Here is a 19264-nt window from a genome sequence, read left to right on the forward strand (position 1 = left end):
ATGACTCCTCACCTCCACTCCCCATCAGCTGTTCCTACACAAGCAGAAAGACACAAACATGCCTCAGGCTGCCTGAATCATTCACTACTGACAGACAGGAAATCATGCCCTCCTGCACCCTGCCAAAAACAACCCCAAACAAACAAATCAAAACCCATAGACATCACCAAGGAGTCAGTAGCAGCTGGTGGGAGCAGACCCTGTTCTAAGCAGACATGACATGGTGCAGAGGTCTGGCAAGTGAGGGAAGAGGCTTCCTCTTACTTCAGTCTACCTCTTCCATGCGGGATGCATCTTCATCTCCCTCCAGAGGGGGGATCTCATCAGGGACAGCTGCACTGGGCTCCCCTGCCATCACCTCATCTTCATCAATGCCTGGGAGAGGGGAGGAAAGGAAGACATGAGGCCTCCAAGTGATACCTGATCCGAGAGGTACAGCCTCTCCCAGAGCAAAGGCTGGCTCCTGCCCACAGCCTGAGGGACAGAGCTATTAGTTATACCAAGCCACAGCACCTCCTGATTTACATTTTTAGCCAAATAGCCAATTTGGAGAAAAAAGTTGGGTGCAAGCACAAGTTGTTCTACCAGATTGGCTACATCTCCCATTACAGACTTTTGACATTCACTCTTTAAGAAATAAAAACCCTCAGCTTGTCATCTGAGCAGCCTGGTGGTGGTTGCTTCTGGCCTTGTGGAAGACAGGACAGTCCACTCAGAGCCCTGAGCCTTCCTAAAGTACCTTGTTCCAGGTTTCCACTTGCCCCTAGCCACCTTATGGACACAGCCAGTTCTGCACATCACACCAGCATGGCTCACGTACTGGCCTCCCCCTGCCCCAAGACAGTTACGCACTAGCCTGACCAGCTAACCTGCTTTCAGGACCTGCTCCAGGCCTGAGAAGCTGCATGGACAGCTACCTACCAAGCCCCAGTTTGATCATCCTGTAGATGCGGTTGGAGTGGGTCTGGGGATCTTCCAGGGAGAAACCAGAGGACAGCAGAGCAGTCTCAAAGAGTAGCACCACCAGATCTTTGACAGCTTTGTCATTCTTGTCAGCATCAGCCTTCTGGTGGAGTGTTTCCACAATTGGGTGGTCCAAGTTGATCTCCAGGTGCCTCTTGGCCATCATGTAGCCCATGGTAGAGTTGTCCCGCAGTGCCTGAGCCTTCATGATGCACTCCATGTTGGCTGTCCAACCATAGGTGCTGGTGACTATGCAGCAGGGAGATGAGACCAACCAGTTTGAGATCGTTACCTGCCAATGTAGCCAAGGATTAGCTGAGCAAGGTCCCCATATGCCCTGGACTGGGCCCAGCCACAGCACACGATACCCCAGGTCTTTACCCCACATTCACCCCAAAGCAAGCAGAGATCTCCAAGCAGCTCCAGGACTGCTACATAGACTCGTTTGCACAGCTCAGCCAGCATCTTCAGCACCCACTGCATGTTTCCCACACTTAACCTTTCCCATCAATGCATGTATTTGGGGTCAGTGCCCCTTACCTGTAGCCTGGCTGCTTAGAGCAAGATGGTGCATGCTGGGACCTCCAGTCTCCTTTAGCAGCTCCTCTGCAGGAGATGAGAGGCCTGCATTGATTGAGCTGGGGCCCTTGCCAGCATCACAGAGCACCCAGCCCTCCTCACCTTCTCCACCTTCTTGTCCAGGATCTCCTTCATGAGTTTGCAGAGGGTCTCAAACTTGGCCTTGCTCTCCTCCATCTTCTTTTTCTCCTCCTCATCCTCAGGCAGCTCCAGCCTCTCTTTGGTGACCGATACCAGGGTCTTGCCATCAAACTCCTTAAGCTGCTGCACACAGTACTCGTCAATGGGCTCCGTCATGTATACCACCTCAAAGCCACGCTTCCGCACATGGTCCACAAAGGCTGAGTTGGCAACCTGCTCCTTACTCTCCCCTGTGTGGGGAGTAAAAATGAGATGTCACCAAGATGTAAGAGCTGGTTACAGCAGAACTAACAGCAATAGTCACTTGGAACCCCTAGCATAAAACTGGCTGCAGCTAGGGCTCTAGGCCTGGTGGTCTTTCCCCAGCCCCCAGGGATGGGCTGTGATTCAGCAGGGAGGGCCTGCTGAAGACAGCAGGACCTTCCTGGAAAAATTTGTTTTAAGTTAGGGCTGGTCAGCAGGTAACCTGCCTCCACCTTGCTAAGGCATGGAGGAGCTCTGGCTCACCTGTGATGTAGTAGATACTCTTCTGTGTCTCCTTCATACGGGACACATACTCTGAAAGCGAAGTCAACTCATCGTCTGACTGGGATGTGTGGTAACGCAGCAGCTCTGAAAGGCGCTTTCGGTTGGTTGAGTCCTCTTGGATGCCCAGCTGGGGGCAGAAAAGATGCATGAAGCCTCCAGGATAGGACTTGCATGCACTTGGCCACCCCTGAGGCACAGCCATCTCTGCCCACCTCCTGATCTTTTGAGTGTTGGGCCTAGAAAGGCTCTCTGGGGCGCTCGCAAGACCCCCTCTACCCTAACACCCATGCAGAGAAGACATGGCACAGGGACAAATTGCTCCTCAGGCAGACAGGTCATGGGCCCCTCCCTTCTCCACATGGACAGTACCCAGCTCACCTTCAGATTCTTGGAAAAGGCCTCATAAAATTTCTTGTAGTTCTCTTTGTCCTCTGCCAGCTCAGAGAAGAGCTCCAAACATTTCTTCACAATGTTTTTGTGGATCACCTTGAGGATCTTGCTCTGCTGGAGCATCTCACGAGAGATGTTCAGAGGCAGGTCCTCTGAGTCCACAACGCTCCGGATAAAGTCTGAGTAGCAGAAATGAAAACAGGACTCAGGTTAAAAGCTCTGAGCTTCATGACAGGAGGAAAAGCACTAAGACACTGACTGCTGTGCGCCCACACCAGCTAGTGCCTCATCCAGCTGCTTTGTACTAGGAGCAGTACCACAGGCTGTGAGGGTTCCAGGCTCTGCACTGAGAAGCTAAGGCGGGGGGGCTCTTACTTAGGTACTCAGGGATGAGCTCATCACAGCTGTCCATGATGAAGACACATCTCACATACAGCTTAATGTTATTCTTCTTGTTCTCAAAGAGGTCAAAAGGGGCATGGCATGGGATGAAGAGCAGGGCCCTGAACTCCAGCTGCCCTTCCACAGAAAAGTGCTGCGGAGCCAGGAAGGAAAAACAGCTGCCGGGGTGCTTCCCTTCTACCCCTTCCCCCAGAACCCACTGTGGGCGTGCTGAACTGCTGTTCCTCAGCACTGGGGCTGGCAGGGGGGACAGCAGGATCTCTAGCATCCAAGCAGCCTGCATTTCCCCCTCCTCAGTCCCACTTCCCCCCACATGCCAGAGGTCTCTGGCATCCAGCAGGCCTGGATGGAAAAGTTATGCTTCTCTGAGGCCCAACACCCTCCTGTTCTGCTTCTAGGCTGGCACTGCCAACCCTCCCACTTGCACAGGAGTTGCAGTGCGAGCTGAGGCACCACCAAGTGGCCCAGGAGCCTTCAGTCCCACTGAGGCACAACAACATGGTGGCTCTAAGTATGGGCTAGAAAGGTGCCCTCTGTCTTTCTCTGCAAGCCAGGGTGGCCCAGCACCCACCTTGACAGCCAGGTGGTCCTCCCAGTCATTGGTGAGGCTTTTGTAGAACTTGCCATACTCTTCCTGGGGGATGTCATCAGGGTTGCAAGTCCAAATAGGCTTGGTCTTGTTCAGCTCCTCCTGGTCAATATATTTCTCCTTGATTTTCTCGGTCTTTTTCTTCTTGCCTTTCTCTCCCTCCTCCTCATCATCAGAGCCCACATCCTCGATTTTGGGTTTCTCCTCATCTTTGGACATTGACTCTTCCTCTTCCCTCTCATCTTTTTCCTCCTCTGTCTCATCATCACTGATCTCTTTCTCATGCTCCTTCTCCAGCTGTGGAGAAAGAGAGAAAGAGGAGTCAGGTTCAGCCCCAAGCAACAGTTACCAGGAATCCTTTTGCTCCAGATGAAAGAAATAGGTGTCCTCCAAGGCCCAATGAATGCAACATCTAGAACCAGGGCTTCTCCTGAAACCAGCCCTGAAGAGTCATTCCACAGCTCATGGAACCAAAACCTGTGTCTGAAAATGAGACAAGGGGCAGAAAACCCTCCTGCCTCTATGGCTGGTTTAGATGACCTCCAGCTGCACAGATCAAAGACCAAAAGCATGGCTGGATACCCACCACCTTTCACCTCCAATGAGCCCCTAGCCTCAAATCACCTCTGGCCACAGAAGCTAGGAGCACCACTGCTCAATACCCAGCAGCCAGGTGCTACAGAAGGGAATAGAAAAGACTGTACTCTGCTCTTTTCTGGGCTCCTGCTCCCAATAACACCCACCCCTGCCTCCAGCTTTTCAGTGGGTCCCCACAGTCCTTCCCTTACATACATAGAGTGTGATGGGGTAGCCAATGAACTGGGGGTGCTTCTTCACCACCTCTTTGACACGCTGCTCCTCCAAGTACTCTGTCTGGTCCTCCTTCAAATACAGGATCACTTTCTTTGGAGCCCCTTCCAATGGGCTCACCTACAATGTGGGGAGAGAAACATTAGCATCCCAGGGCATAGCATTAAAGGGCAGAAAGCAAGTGGGACCAGCTCCTTGAGCCTAAACACTACTCAGTACCTTACATTAACAAGCATACCTGACAACACAGCACAGCTCTAGGGAGCACCAGCAAAAGGGGTGCTTCTAGCAGAGAAATACACTTAGGGTTTTGTACAACACGTACCATGGTCAGTTTGGACAGTGAAGGAGTCCCCAGCTGACGACTCCCAAGCATGCTGCTCATCATCATTGTGTTTGGTAATGACAACCACCTTCTCAGCCACTAGACAGGCAGAATAGAAACCCACACCAAACTGCCCGATCATGGAAATGTCTGTGCCAGCCTGTGAAGGCAAAGAAAGACTGATAGACCAGTGAAAAGACAGAATATGTCTGCAACTGATTCACAGCAGCAAGGAACTGGGTTAGCATGCAGGCAAAAAGAGGCAAGTGCCAACAGGCAGCCAGCCCTACCCTCAGCTCCACCCTGCTGCTAAGGTGGGGAAGCACACTCAGGTAGGCCAACAGCTACCACAGCAAAAAAGGCAGCAGGGCTGGAGCTATACCCCAGTGAAAGCCTGGGGCCCAGGGCCCGGGGAACCTATGCAGCCAAAGGCAACCCACCTGCAGGGCTTCCATAAAGGCTTTGGTACCAGATTTAGCAATAGTGCCTAGGTTGTTGATGAGGTCTGCTTTTGTCATCCCGATGCCAGTGTCCACCAGGGCGAGCGTGCGGTCCCGGGGGTTGGGGACTATGTCAATCTTGAGGTCCTTACTGCTGTCTAGCTTTGAGGGATCAGTCAGGCTCTCATAGCGGATCTTATCCAGCGCCTATGGGAGAGGGTGATGCTCACGACGGCCTCCCTCCCCCAGCACAAGCCTCGCAGGCCACCACCCCAGGCACCGGCCTCTCCCAGGGCACCGCCGGCGGGACATCAGCCTCCCCCTGAGCCCCCCAGCAGAGGAAGGAGACTGCCCCCGCAGGGGCGAGCAGGGACCGGGCTCACGTCAGAGTCGTTTGAGATGAGCTCCCGCAGGAAGATCTCCTTGTTGGAATAGAAGGTGTTGATGATGAGTGACATTAGCTGGGCGATCTCCGCCTGGAAGGCGAAGGTCTCCACATCCTCCTCCTCGTGCTGCACCTCCTCAGGCATCTGCAAGGCAGGCGCAGGCCGTTAGCACTGGGGCGGGATTGGGGGAAGGTGGGCAGCAGGAGCACCAGGCGCAGCGTAGGATCCTCACTGTACCTGTGCCAAGCGTGAGCGACCAGCAGAGGAGCTATACCCATTCCATGGCCGATTTTCCTAGGCAAGGGGGGGGGGGTGTGGGGGGTGCGGCTCCTCACCGCTCACCATCTCCTTCCGCCTTAAAACGGCGCTGGTCCCTACTACAGTATTCCGGCTCCCACCTCCCTCATGAGCACGCCTCCCTGTGGGCCTTGCCTAGCGCAGTCGCCCTCTCCACCCTGGCTGCAGCATTTATGGGACGTTGTCGCTGCTGCTTCCCCGGCCTGGGCGATGCGGCAGGACTCCCTATGGGCCCCATCACCGTTGCCATTTAATGGCGGCGGCTATGGTGGAGGCGGGGGCACATCTCTCAGCCCCATGCCGTTACAGGGGCCGCTCCCGGTCGCGACTCCCCGTTGCCCAAGGGGACTATTTCCCGCGACCGGCAAGCGGAGGGGCACAGGGGGCGGCAGCGGTGCAGAGCAACTTCCAGAGGGTTCCAGAGCAATCAGGGTGGTGCTTCCGCGGTTTTCCCCGGCCGCAGGCTCCGGGCCCGGGCAGGGAACCGGCCATCCGCATAGGCCCAGAAGCTGCCTGCTGTCTTAGCTCCATGTTGCGGTTCCCCCGAGAGCCGTGTAGCTCTGCCGTTCTGAAGCTGGGGGCCCTGTGTAACCGGGGGCCCTGCGGATGCGGCGGGGACAAGATGGAGGCGACCGGCTCTGGAGGCGGGGGCGGGCTGTAGGGATCCTTTTCCTCAATGGAAACCTGTGTTTGGATACGCTGTATTTTTAGCGTCTAAGGGCAATACAATAAACCTCATGCCGTGTTCTCCTTGCTGAAGCTGTGGGCACGCAGGCCTGACCGGCAAAGAAGCCGAGGCTGGGATGAAAGGGCCGGGGCTCCACGCCTTTTGGCCGTGGGTGCCGGGGGGCGGGGTGATGGTTGTGAATGATTGTGGGGCAGAGGGGTGGTGTGTGGGGCGGAGGCCCGCGGGCAGGGTGGTGTAGTTCCCGCCCAGGAGCAGGAGGTGGCACACCGGCCGTTCCCAGCACGAGGAAAGGTCCCAGGTGCATGTGCTGCAGGTCACTGCACCCCAAAATACGCAGGTGCATCCCTTCCTTACCAGAGGTGCTGGTGGCCCCTTGGCGTACTCCCTTCCCATGTTGGCCGTGTCCCCACAGCGGAGAGGCACTGGGCCTGTCTCTGCGGGGGATACACACGCGGCTTTCCTGCCTAGATGCCGGCTACTGAAGTGCCGGTGCCCACTCCCTTCAGCCCTTGCCCCTCTGCAGCCCTCTCCCCCGTGGTGATGGAGACACACGCATACCCAAAGGGACGTTTTGGTCTTTTTATAGAAAATAGCAACTGTACAGACACATTTACACAGACAAGGGATGGGAAAGTGAAGGGAGAGGTCAGGCCTCCCCCTGCAGCACAGGTGGGTAGGGAAGGCAGCCTGGCTGGGAAGGGAGTTGCTGCCTCTTGAAGTCCACAATGGGAACCTCCGGTCACACAACCAGGAGGCAGAAAAACAATGGCAGAATCACACACACACACGCACAAAAGTAGGGAACAAAGGCAAGAAGAGGGGGAGAAGGTGGGGTGTGGAACCTCCTCCTCCCGCAGCCTAGCCATGGTGTTGGTTCTCTATGTGGGGAGGACACAGATGTCTATGTCCCCGGGATACTGCTGGGCAGGGAGATGTGCGCCTAGCAGAAAGCAGGTATGGTGAGGCTGGCTGGGGGTCTCCTCCCTGTTTGCAAGTCTCACCAGCAGAATAAGTGTTGAGGCCCCCTGGAAGGAAAGGAGATGAGAGCAAGTCCCTAGGCATCTTTGGGACAAGGGCAAGAGAGGGAGTAACACTGGATACCCGCCTTCAACTCTGTCAGAGAAGAGGAGGCTGAGAATGGCTTTTGGCCTTGAGCTGGGGAAATTGTACAGCGTGGGAGGTGGCTGGACCTCTGTGAGATCCTGGGGGTCTTACACACACACAGCATGGGGAAGGAGAAGGCACATAGGCCTGAAGGCATCACACATCCGAGCATGGCAGGAGCCAGGCCAACACTGCAGGAGTGGAACTGTCCCTGGGTCTAATGTCTGCCGTGGCAGTGCAATTTGGCAGGGGCAGGCGTGAGCTGTTCATCTCCCCACGGCACCAAGGTGTCCAGGGCCTTGGAGGAGGATGTGGAGCCATCTCTTGGTGTTTCTGCACCCTCCAGGTGCCTCTGCTAGATGAGAATTCGGAATAGAAAGGAGACAGCAGCTCCTAGGGCCAAGCCGAGCGACAGGAAAAAGGCCATGATGGCTCCAGCTGTCTCTGCTTCTTGGGCAAGCACTTTCCTAGGGGAGAAACAGGTGTCAGACCTATCCTTGGGGATGCGTGCCCCATGTCCTGCTGTGAGTTCAACAGAGAGCTGGGAGGAGGCCACAGAGGAGCCAGAAGCTGTGCTCCTCTGCAGCAGAGGAACAGCAAGAGCAAATCTGCCTTGGCTCCAAGAGCCTGCCTCCACATTACAGGCTCGTAAAGAAAGAAAAAGTGCATCAGGCAGGCTGCCCTGAAGCTCCTGGCACCATGGACACCTGTCCCTGACTCCTCCCCCGTGCACTACCACCCGCCTGGCTGAGCCCCAGCTGGGCTCCTCATGCTGCCTGTGCTCCTGCGCCAGGCAGGGCTGCTCACCCTGCTGTGGGTGCTGTGCCACACTTTACTCCCCTCCAGATCCCCGCTGTGTCCAGCCCATTCCCCAGCGTGGCAGGTGGGGGAAATGGAGAACCCAAACAATAGCTTCCTCATCTCTAGGATATGGAGGCACAAGGCTGGGAGATAGGACACTGGGGTTGTCTTCCCTGATGTGGTGTGCCTGCATCCCCTTCTCCAGATGACAGAGCTGGGCAGAGCCAGACTCCAAGAGTAATGCTGGGGCTGGCATCTGGGGGTGTAACCAACCCTTCCTCTGTCCCCAGCTCTTACTCACTTAGGCCCGAAGCACATGCAAAGGCTGGCCAGGTAACCATTGGAGATGGAGAAGAAGATCATAAAGATGATGAACCAGGCGTCATGAGAGAACATGACAGGCAGGTAGTCACGGGGGTGCACGTTGCACAGCATGAAAAGAGGGACAAATATGACACGGAGGGCCACCATCACTGGCAGGAGGCAGCTGTCCTTCCCGGGCTGGGAGAAAAACACAGGTCACTGAGCAGTGAGAAGTGGCCATTCCCCATCCCATGGCATGCTGGCAGGGGCTATACAGAGGCTGTCCTTGCTACGCCAGGGCTGCAGAGGAGCCACAGAGATGGCAAAGTTGCTGAGAGACTTTCTCTGCTGCAACAAATCTCAGCATCACCACCTGCTCTAGTAAGGGGGTCCTACTAGGTCTGAAAGTCCTATCCCAGCCGACTTGGACAGCAGCAGCACTAGAGCCAAAATACCGAGCTGAGCTTTTGAGCAACTGCTAAACCCTTGCTGGAAACAACAGGCAGGTAGGAGAGCCTTGTGCACGCTCACGCAATCTCCTGCAGCGAACCACCATGCAGGACAAGGCTGGCTGAGGTAAATCCCCTCTGGCACCTCAGGGCCTGCAAACTGGGCTTTAACCAGCTCTTCAGCCTCCTACAACTTCTGCCAGCCAAGTGGGGCAACATCCAGCAATCTGGGAAAGGGATTATGCTGGGGCTGTTTTGGACAGTGCTGGGAAAGGCACAGACCAAGTTACAGTCTCCTCGGATCCTAACAGAGTCCCTGACGTGAGGCTGGGCCAAAGAAGGAGGCATCGTCCCTCTGCGTTGTCCCTGCAGCTAGGACCAAGGCAGCCCCCGGTACAAGACGTGCCTGGCTCCATCTAGGGTCCCCTCAATGAGGTGCCAGGTTCACAGATGACAGGGCTCACTGGTCTGGGGTCAGGAGAGACACACAGCTGCCTTGGGAGCTGCTGGGCTGCCGTAGCCATGGGACACTTCATCAGCACAGGGGGAAGCTGAGGTTAGGCCAGCTGCCATGTCTGTGGGCAAACTGGCAAGAGCAGCAGCCTCTCCTGCTTGATGAGGAGAAAAGAAGAAAGCGGGGCCCCAACCAGGGAAATGAGGCCGAAACCGCATGCAGTCAGACTTTCCACACAGCCTTGTTTTGGAAACATCTACTCTTGGGTCATCTCACCACAGAGGCTGCGGCCTGGACACCAGGCAATGAGGCTCATGGCCAAGGCCAAGGGCAGCCAGCAGTGATGGCCAGGGGAGAAGCAGCTCCAGGCTGTGGGGAAGCCAGGCCTGGACAGACCCCACAGCACATGGTGCTGAGGAGCTTCTCTAGACAAACAGCCTGAACAATATGGGGAAAACGGCACTTGGGGGGTGGGTGAAGGAGCAGGAAGAGACAGACGGGACAGCCCCCTTCCTCGCCCACCCCCATCACAGCTCCCATCACTCAGCCCCAGCAGCTCTGAGCAGGGCAGATGAGAGCAAGGAGACACAGCAGGGGACAGCTCTGGGACCCACATGGCATTGCTCTGCCCTGCTCCCAGGACAAGGCTCTTTAAAGCAGCTGTGTCCTGTGCCAAGGCCAGAGGTTTTATTTTAGGCTGCCCTGTCTTTCACCCTTTTTCCCTGCCGCCATCCCGTCTCACTGTTTGCATAGCTGGAGTGAAGGTTTGTTTACAAAGAGGCTGAAATGGAGGAGGCAGCTTCATCCAAGCTGTGCTGAAAGAGGGGTAGGAGGAGGACAGGACAACATTGTGGTTCTCGGCTCTGACCCATAAATCTCTGCTTAGGACTTAAAGCCAAGGCAGGAATCATCTCTGCACCTCCTTCCTGCTCCAAGCCATGGATGGCAGCCCCAATTGCAGGCCAAGGGGCCTGGGGATGGAGACTGCCTGGGCGTTTGCTCCCTGCCCCATGCTTACCCATGTGAAGAGGGCAGTGAGACTCCGTCCCGTCCAGTCAAAGATATTAAAGAGCAGGAAGCAGGAGACAGGGATGAAGTAGAGACCTGCAGAAGGGGGAGAAGGTCACTGACAAGCCCAGGGTGCCCCAGGGCCTCCCACCAATTGGACGGAGACTGTCTTTCAGGTCTAGGTCCTCCTGGTTTCCCACTAAGGGCTGGAATGGTCTCCCAGCCAGGCCACTGTCTGCATCCAAACCATCATGCCCAGTGGTTGCCTCTTCCCCTCAGGCATGCTGTATTGGATTTGTGTGGCAAGGTTTTGGTAGTGGAGGACCTACAGGGGTGGCTTCTGTGAGAAGCTGCTAGAAGCTTCCACTATGTCCGACAGAGCCAATACCAGCCAGCAATAAGACAGACCTGCCGCCAGCCAAGACTGAGCCCATCAGCAATAGTGGTAGCGCCTCTGTGATAACATATTTAAGAAAGAAAAAAAGTTGCAACAGGCACAGAAACTGCAGCCGGAGAGAGGAGGGAGAACATGTAAGAGAAACAACCCTGCAGACCCCAAGGTCAGTGAAGAAGGAGGGGAAGGAGGTGCTCCAGGTGCCAGAGCAGAGATTCCCCTGCAGCCCGTGGGGAAGACCATGGTGAGGCAGGCTGTCCCCCTGCAGCCCATGGAGGTCCACGGTGGAGCAGGTATCCACCTGCAGCCCGTGGAGGACCCCACACTGGAGCACGTGGGTGCCTAAAGGAGGCTGTGACCCTGCGGAAAGCCCACACTGGAGCAGGTTTGCTGGCAGGACTTGTTACCCCACAGGGGACCCATGCTGGAGCAGTCTGTTCGTGAAGGACTGAACCCTGTGGAAAGGACCCATGTTGGAACAGTTCATGAAGAACTGCAGCCCATGGGAAGAACTCACGTTGGAGAAGTTTGTAGAGGACTGTCTCCTGTGGGAAGGACCCCACGCTGGAGCAGGGGAAGAGTGAGGAGTCCTCCCCCTGAGGAGGAAGGATCGGCAGAGACAGTGTGTGATGAACTGACTGCAACCCCCATTCCCAGTCCTCCTGTGCCGCTGGAGGGAAGAGGGCGAGAAAATCAGGAGTGGAGTTGAGCCAGGAAGAAGGGAGGGCTGGGGGAAAAGTGTTTTAAGATTTAGTTTTTATTTCTCATTATCCTACTCTGATTTGATTGGCAATAAATTAAATTAATTTTCCCCAAATTGAGTCTGTTTTGCCCGTGACGGTAATTGGTAAGTGACCTCTCCCTGTCCTTATCTTGACTCACGAGCCTTTCATTGTATTTTCTCTCCCCTGTCCAGCTGAGGAAGGGAGTGATACAGCAGCTTTGGTGGGGGCCTGGCGTCCAGCCAGGGTCAACCCACCACCACACATACCTACTACTTCAAGCCCCACTTTCTTTTCTCCCATTTACCTTGTTCGCAGTTTCCTCCTACTGCACCCCATCTCTGGCCACACTTACCCCATCTGTTTCCTTCTCCGAGGACAGTGGACACCTTAGCTGTGATGGAAGGAAAGACGCTGATGGTGACAGTGAAGACAAAGCAGACAGACACAGCCATGACCCAGAGCTAGGCAGATAAAAGAAAGAGGCTGGTACCAAACACAGGGCAAGAGACCAGTGCAAGGCTGGTCTCCTCTCCCCACGCTCTCCTCTGTGCCCATCCCCTGATGTGAGGGGCAGGGCAGGGGTTGCTGGCAACTCACAGACCTTCTTAAAAATAGCAATGACCGAGGGCTTCTCGTCAGGGTTGTGGATAGGGATGATCTTTGAGTTATTCTGCTCCATCCCATTGGGCTCGTCTGCAAGGAAAGACACAAGTAGTGCATAGCAGACCCCAGAAAGCTGAGATCGAATTTAGTCCTGCTGTCTCATTCTTCCTCTCAGCTCTTCCTCTTTTTCCTTCCTCTTCCTCCTTTCAGCCCCTCACCTTTCTTAATCAGGTCTCTCTTGGTCTCCAGCTCTGCATTGTACACACGGTACTCTGTCTTGTCCTTCATGGAGTAGTATCGGAAGAAATCCTGCAGAGACAGCCATGGAGAACTCATTCATGCATAAGGAAAGAAGGCTACCAGGGGCTGTGTGGTAATAGCAGATATGGGCAATATGAGCAAATGCAATATGGGCAAAATATGTCTGATACTGATGCTTTCCTGCTCACCCAGGGACTCATTTCCACAGTACCCCAAGGATACTGGAGTATCTGAGGTGGGAAATATCCCAGAGAGCTCCCTTGGGACAGGGGAGAGCTTGCCCTGATCCAGGAGGTGGAGACTGGTAGGAGCCAAGGCTGGGGTGCTAGTGAGCCACAGTCCTTCTGCTGTGATGTGCAAAAGGTCCCATGTCCCCACACCCTTTCCCACCAGGACAACAAAGGCTCACCATGCGAGGCAGAAGGATGTAGGAGAAGATTGCCAGCATGATCGCCACACAGGCCGTGGTGAAGTAACCAATGAAGCTCTCAGGTTGCTGGGCGCCAACTGGGAGCACAGGAAGAAGGAGACGGGGGGTAAAAAGGAAGGAGATGATGAGGGCTGAGAGAAGTGAGGCCCCACTGCCATCTCCCACCCTACAGCATGACCCCAGCAGATCCTGCTGACAGCAGTGCTCTGGGAAGGCCCTGTCACCTGCAAGGCAGGGATTACTCACTGGCAATACTGAAGATCATTGCCAAAGCGGCAAAGGTGCCCGCCAAGCCCTGCCCACTCATGACGGGAGCTGTGTAGCTGGCAGGCAGGAGCCCTGCCAGCCCAAAGAGGCTGCTTTGGAGGATGGCGCCGAAGGCTGCGAACGAGAAAGATGAGCAGAAATGAGAAACCAAAGGCAACGATGGACTGCACCTCTGCGGTGAGCCAAGGCTCCTGCCCTGCAAGGCAAGGCAATTCCCCCTCCTCCTTGGCTCTCCCGCAGTGAGGTTCATGCTTTTCTCCCAGAGACATCAGCCCTAGCGATGGGGCTGTGCCCCTTTCCTTCCCTCCGCTGCCTCACTCACAGTTGATGAGGATGATGCTAATCATGGTAAAGACGAAGAAAGGAAGAGGCTTCATGGTGACCTTCACCATAATCGCAGTGACTAAAAACACCAGCCCAATGGCCACCAGGCTGCCCAAGATGCGGATCTGCTGGGGAATCCTGTAAGAGAGGGTCTCAGTGAGGAAAACCCACCCCCCAAAAGCATGTGAGGCTGAGGCCAAGCTCTGCCATGGGCATCCCAGCCAAACCACAGCACAGGAGACCAATGTTTTTGCCTTTGACTTGACTGAACAGGCTGCAGCTTGACCCAGTGCTGGGGCAGGAGGACGGGCCAGGGCTGGTTGGCCCTATGGGGGCTGGTAGGGGCAAGGAGGGGACAAGGCTCACCGCTGGTGGATGAAGGAGTTGAGGCAGGTGAAGATGAGGAGGGGCACCATGGCACAGAGAGTCATGAAGTTATCAAACATGGACTGCAGGTAGGAGGGGGACAAGGCAGCCTCACTGGTCTGGTTCCAGAAGCTGCTCATCTCCTCCGGGTCCGCAAGGCGGCTGATGAAATACTGCGAGAGAAATGGCACGGTGGGGCCAAGGTGCTGCAAGACCTCCCCCCAGGACACTCAGGCCACCCTTGTCCCCCCTCCAACCCCATGCCGAGCCCTCCTGCCACCTCAGCGCCACTCATCCCACCCAGGTCACCCACGCTTCTACCTCCTGCGTGCAAATGAGGGGGCTCTATGCTGTGCTGTGCTGCCACACCTACACCATGGTCCCTAGATGTGACAGGGGACAATTAGTGTCATGGGCAGCAGCAGGAGGGAAGCCCTCACCTCCCTGGCGGTCATGAAGAAATTCCATGGCAGCAGCGTTCCCAGACCAAGGATGAAGAAGATCAGCCAGACAGCCTTGTACCTGTGGAGGGGACACAGCGGTTTGGAGCGGGACACTGGGCAGGGCAGGGGACAGGCATTGCTTCTGACTGTCCCCGTCTCTGCAGTGGAAGGCACCAGGAGGAGGAGGGTGGATGAAATTTATTGCCCTGTCCCTGCCCCACAGCCCCTGCTAGCCTGGGCTGCCAGAGGAGATGTGGCTCTGCAGAGGGGCCATGGGAGGCCCTCCCTGGGAGGGTATGAAGGCAGGGGCAGGCTGGCTGCTCCTCAGCATGTGGCACCCAGGTGCAAAGTGGCCATCGCCAGAGCTGGGAGGGAGTCACACTGCCCAGGCATGACCCAGTGCCAGGGACTGTTTACAGCCTGTTTGCTATGGAAAAGGTGACAGAGAGAGCATTTCAGGGAAGGGACAGCTCGGTAGCCCAGTGACCATGCAGGAAAGGGAGTCCCCCAGATGCTGGGTCCCCCTGTCCTCCCTCACCTCCTGGTATCCTGGATGTGCCCCAACACCTACACCAGAGCCCAGCATTACCTATCTTGGGGCCCGTCTCTTGCTGTCATCTTGTACGGCAAGAGTCAGCACAGGTCCCAGCAAGTCTCGTGGCTGCTCTCTGTCTGGAAAGCAAACAGAGGATTTTATAGAGGAGTGAGGGATGCAGGCCAGACAGGGGCAGTGCTGATTTTAAGCCCCTGGCCGTGCTGCTGGGCAAGTGCTCCACAGTACTGGGAGCCAAACAGAGCCAGCAACTGGTGAGAGCGCAGTGCAGCAGCTTTGGAAAGCTGCAGCTCAGAGCCCTTAAGCCAAGGAGCTGTGACACACAACCTTATTATGATGGCTGGGGGACACCAAGCCTTCCCTCCAAAAGGGAAACCGCTTTCCTGAGACGCCCAGGCTGCTCGGTGCCAACTGCCTGCCTGCTCCATAGCAGGCTCTTAAAGGATTTGTGAGCCTGCAGCTCTCTGCCCCCAATCCTGGGGCTGTGAGCAAAGCATATGCGCACATCCTCCCCTGCCCTCCCCACCTCCCTCCAACACCCAGGCACGGCAGCACAAAAGACCCATTTAATTCAGCAGTCTTTCCAGCCACAACCACGCAAACCCCCCATTTCCAATTCCCACTTCCCTGGAGCTGTCACAGCCCTTTCCTGGGTCACCTTGGAAAGCCAAGGGCATCCCTGGCATTGCTGTTCCGTCCCCAGTGCCCACTGCTCTTTTTCCCCCCCATCACCACCTACCCAGCTCCCCCCACAGACAGCCCCAGAGAAGCAGCCCAGGGAGCCCGGAGAAGGGACCTTCCCTCCCCGGTCCACCCCCCCTTCCTTGGGCAGAGTGGGATTAGCCACCCCGGAGAAGCCGCAGGCCTGCCTTGTCCTTTTCCAGTCCGGGCTGCGCAGCATGGGGTTCTCCAGCACCTCTCCCAGGGCTTCATCTGCAGTGGGGCTCCTGGTGCTGAGCCCCTGGCCCCCCCGGGCCATGCCCCTGAGCTGCCAGCACTGCTGCCAGCTACAGCATCCCTGCCTGCACCCTGCCAGGTAGGGCATGGGAGGAGGCAGGCAGGAAGCAGCATGCTGGGATCTGTAGTCCCTCCCAGCACCGCCGTGCGTTAAAGGCAGCGGAGCCCATCCCTTGTCGCAGGTGCTCGCGTGGTTCTGGGCACAGCTCACCTCCTCCCCTGGTGTGGTCCTGCAGGTTGGGGAGCCTACAGCTATGACGGAGCCAAAACATAGCTGGCAGGATGTGGAGAGGGATTTGGGAAGCCCGCTGGCTGCTTGGAAAAGCCAGAGCAGACTGACAGGTACATCTGTGTGGGACCAAAAGCCCCAACCCGGCAGGAGCCAGCCCATGACACCAGAGTCATCTTCAGCGCTGCTCCCCTGCCGTGACAGCTCCTCCCTTGCCCTTGTGAGCCACTCGGGCTTCCAGAGAAAACGTCCCAAAATCCCCTCCCGGCAGCCTGCCAGTGCTTCTGTGGGCAGGAAATGCCCCAATCCCTGACCCAGAATTAGCAGGGGGATCTGCAAACGCAACTGCCACCCCCCCACACACAGAAACCCCACCAGGGCCACTGCTTGTCCCCGAGCGAACAGATCTCTCCCCCAAACAGGAGGGAGAAGCCCAGCTCCCCCAGCAGGTCCCCAGCAAGCCCTCAATACGCTGCCTCTTGCTGAGCCAAGCCCCCAATCCCCCTCCCAGCCACCCACAGAAGGTCACATTGGTGTCCCAAGAAACCAGGGCAGGGACCAACCCCACAGACATACCTGGGGATGACGGAGCCAGGGAAAGCCCCCTGTTCAGCGTATTTGAAGGCAGCACGGTCCCCCTGCTTCCACACCCCCCTGTTCTTGGGGGTAAGCGTCAGGCCCCGGCTCAAGTCACGGGGGCTGGAGACATGTGGGTCTAGTGGCATCCGCAGAGGAGGACAAGAGGTGTCAAGTACCACGGCTGGCACACGGCCTGGGTCCCACTGCCCAGGCACCTGCCCACAGCACCCAGGGACGGGAGGAAGGGAAGAGTGTTGTGGAGCAAGTGGCAGGAGCCAGGGGCAGCAGGGAGGAGGTAGGGGGGATCGGGGGGTGCCGGGGCAGGGCACTGTGTGCTCTTCTGCCACGCTGCTTTCCCAGCCGCCTCCTGCTTCCGTCCAGAGAGCACCCACATCCCTGCGTCAGGAGCCCGACCTCCCCAGCAGGCGCTGCCCGGCTGCCCAACCGCAGCCTCCTGCCTGCTCTGTTTGTTTTCCGTCTCACTTCACTAAGTGCCTCCTAATTTTTTCCACAAAGAGCCAGTGCCTGCCAAGAGGCGCACAGGTCAGCACTCATTAGAGCAGGAAACGCATCCAGCCACTGGCTCTTACAAACAACCCTACAACAAACAGAAAAGGTCCCTGCTCCTGGCCACGGCAGCCTTACTGTAAGGGACCAGGGGATGGAGACCACTCTCCAGCCACCGGGCTGGCCCACCACAGATCTAACCACCTCCTGGAGGAGTCTGCTGATGTTTAGCCTAGCCACCAGCTTGGTGGCTGCACAGCCTGGGGGACAGGGAAAAGGAGAAGCAATACGGGGCCTTGGCTTAAGGACATCAGTTTTGTTCCTGGGCATAGAGCAGTCTGTCTTATCCCCTCAGAAGCAATGTGTAAGCAGAAGGAGCAAGAGTGGGCTTAACAAACCACAGGCTAGGGCCTCTGAGCAGGTACAAAGAAGAGATGGCACAACTTTAATTGTCCATTCACACTACACAAAGGCGTTGAGAGATGCCAAGTGACACCTGCTGTGTTGGGCCATGCACAGTCCCATTGCCAGCCAAGGCCTTTCACCAAAACCACCTAACCTCTGCAGAAAAACTTGCACTGCAGGACAGCCACACCTGCAGGCAGCCATTTGTCACTGGGATTCGGAGATTTCCATACCTCTCCCTTCCCATGCACTGACTTTTCTCCTGCTTCTGCTGCCTTCACCAAAGGTGAGCACAGCGCTTGATTGCCTTTCCACTCAAGAGAAATTTCATGGTGCCGGATAGGCACACTATAGGTTTATTCCCAGAAATACCAGCTCTTTAAAGAAAAGTCCTTTACACCACACCAAGTGTAGCACCGTCCTTGCAGTCCCTAGACAAGGGGCTGCCAGCAGGCCCAATGGCAAGCACCCAGTGTCCTCCAGCTGCCACTTGTAGGGGATCGCTTTGCGGGGATAAGGTCAGCACTTCCTCTGAGCACAGCCAAGATGACGCAGGGCCAGGTGCCTCACCGGGCTTCACCCCATCCCCTACATCTGCTCACCCCCCTGGGTGACACCAGTGCCCTCCCGTCAGGAAGGCTGATCTGGGGGCCCATCAAGGTTAACCTGTGGGCAGGGAACAAGCCCGGCACGAATAAGCGAGTCACGTGAAGCCCTGGTGGCCATGACTCAGCTGGAAGATGGGAAATGCTCCAAGACCACCCATTTCATGAGATTTCATGTGTATGCCTGAACTCTAACAATGTTGCTCATGGGTCGTCCTACCTTCTGTCAGGGTCCAGGGAACCAGCCTCCTGGACAGCGTCCTGCCTGCCTCCACCTTCAGCCACAAGCTGCAAGGACACGTGCTTGTATTTCACAAGACATATGAGTGTGCATGATTGTGCACCATTACCGTGGCGCTGGGACAAACAGCAGCCCTCCCAAAATAAGGGCAGGTACCCTGGGTCAAATCAGAGGCTGGTCTTGCTCAAAAGCTTGGGTAAGAGTGGCACAGTCATATACTAACTCCTCAGCTGCTCCCCCAGCCTCTGAGCTGGGAGGGATACACTGTTCATGTGTCTTGTAGCCCGTGGCAGGTTTCGCTTCTGTGAAATCCCTGCTTCCCCCTCTAACTCGGGAGCTTCTGAGGGAGGGCAGCATCTCTCCCCGTGCAGGGTGTCAGCCTGGGCTCCCTCACCCTTGCTGTCAAAGGGTGGATGAACATTGGAGTGGCTTCTCCATGCCAGCCACTGCTTTACAGGCCTGGATTGTATCCACCCTACAGCACATTTTCAGAGAAATTCTAGCTCACTTAGTCATCCAAGCACAGCTCCACACCTTTGGTCCTCCTTGTTGCTTTCCTCCCAGCCTTCCCTGCCTCCCCTCGACCCTTCCAGAGACACTGGGGCTGGGGACACACCATGACTGCAAAGGGATGAGATGCCAGTTTGAAGAGCAGCACAAGGCTTTCCTGCTTTGTCACTCACAAAGATGATTCAATGTGCTTTTATGCAAACCAAGC

At 56.3% G+C, this 19264-nt stretch overlaps 1 protein-coding gene across 1 annotated transcript in view; it reads right to left on the reverse strand.

Annotated features, from left to right (window-relative positions):
- Positions 1-13: 13 nt before the first annotated feature.
- Positions 14-19264, reverse strand: part of LOC126051446 (heat shock protein HSP 90-beta-like) — a 41611-nt gene continuing 22360 nt past the window's right edge. The window contains 22 exon segments of the mRNA XM_049830673.1: positions 14-375; positions 922-1255; positions 1645-1913; positions 2191-2338; positions 2590-2780; positions 2977-3136; positions 3575-3889; positions 4385-4495; positions 4497-4522; positions 4728-4887; positions 5168-5374; positions 5551-5697; positions 10668-10753; positions 12129-12237; positions 12378-12469; positions 12598-12688; positions 13050-13147; positions 13317-13451; positions 13660-13799; positions 14028-14200; positions 14468-14549; positions 15060-15142. Of these exon segments, the coding sequence (XP_049686630.1) occupies positions 266-375; positions 922-1255; positions 1645-1913; positions 2191-2338; positions 2590-2780; positions 2977-3136; positions 3575-3889; positions 4385-4495; positions 4497-4522; positions 4728-4887; positions 5168-5374; positions 5551-5697; positions 10668-10753; positions 12129-12237; positions 12378-12469; positions 12598-12688; positions 13050-13147; positions 13317-13451; positions 13660-13799; positions 14028-14200; positions 14468-14549; positions 15060-15088 (3213 nt within the window). The 5' untranslated portion in view covers positions 15089-15142 and the 3' untranslated portion in view covers positions 14-265.

The sequence above is a fragment of the Accipiter gentilis genome, chromosome 28 (genome assembly GCF_929443795.1).
Source record: "Accipiter gentilis chromosome 28, bAccGen1.1, whole genome shotgun sequence".
Classification (NCBI taxonomy): domain Eukaryota; kingdom Metazoa; phylum Chordata; class Aves; order Accipitriformes; family Accipitridae; genus Astur; species Astur gentilis.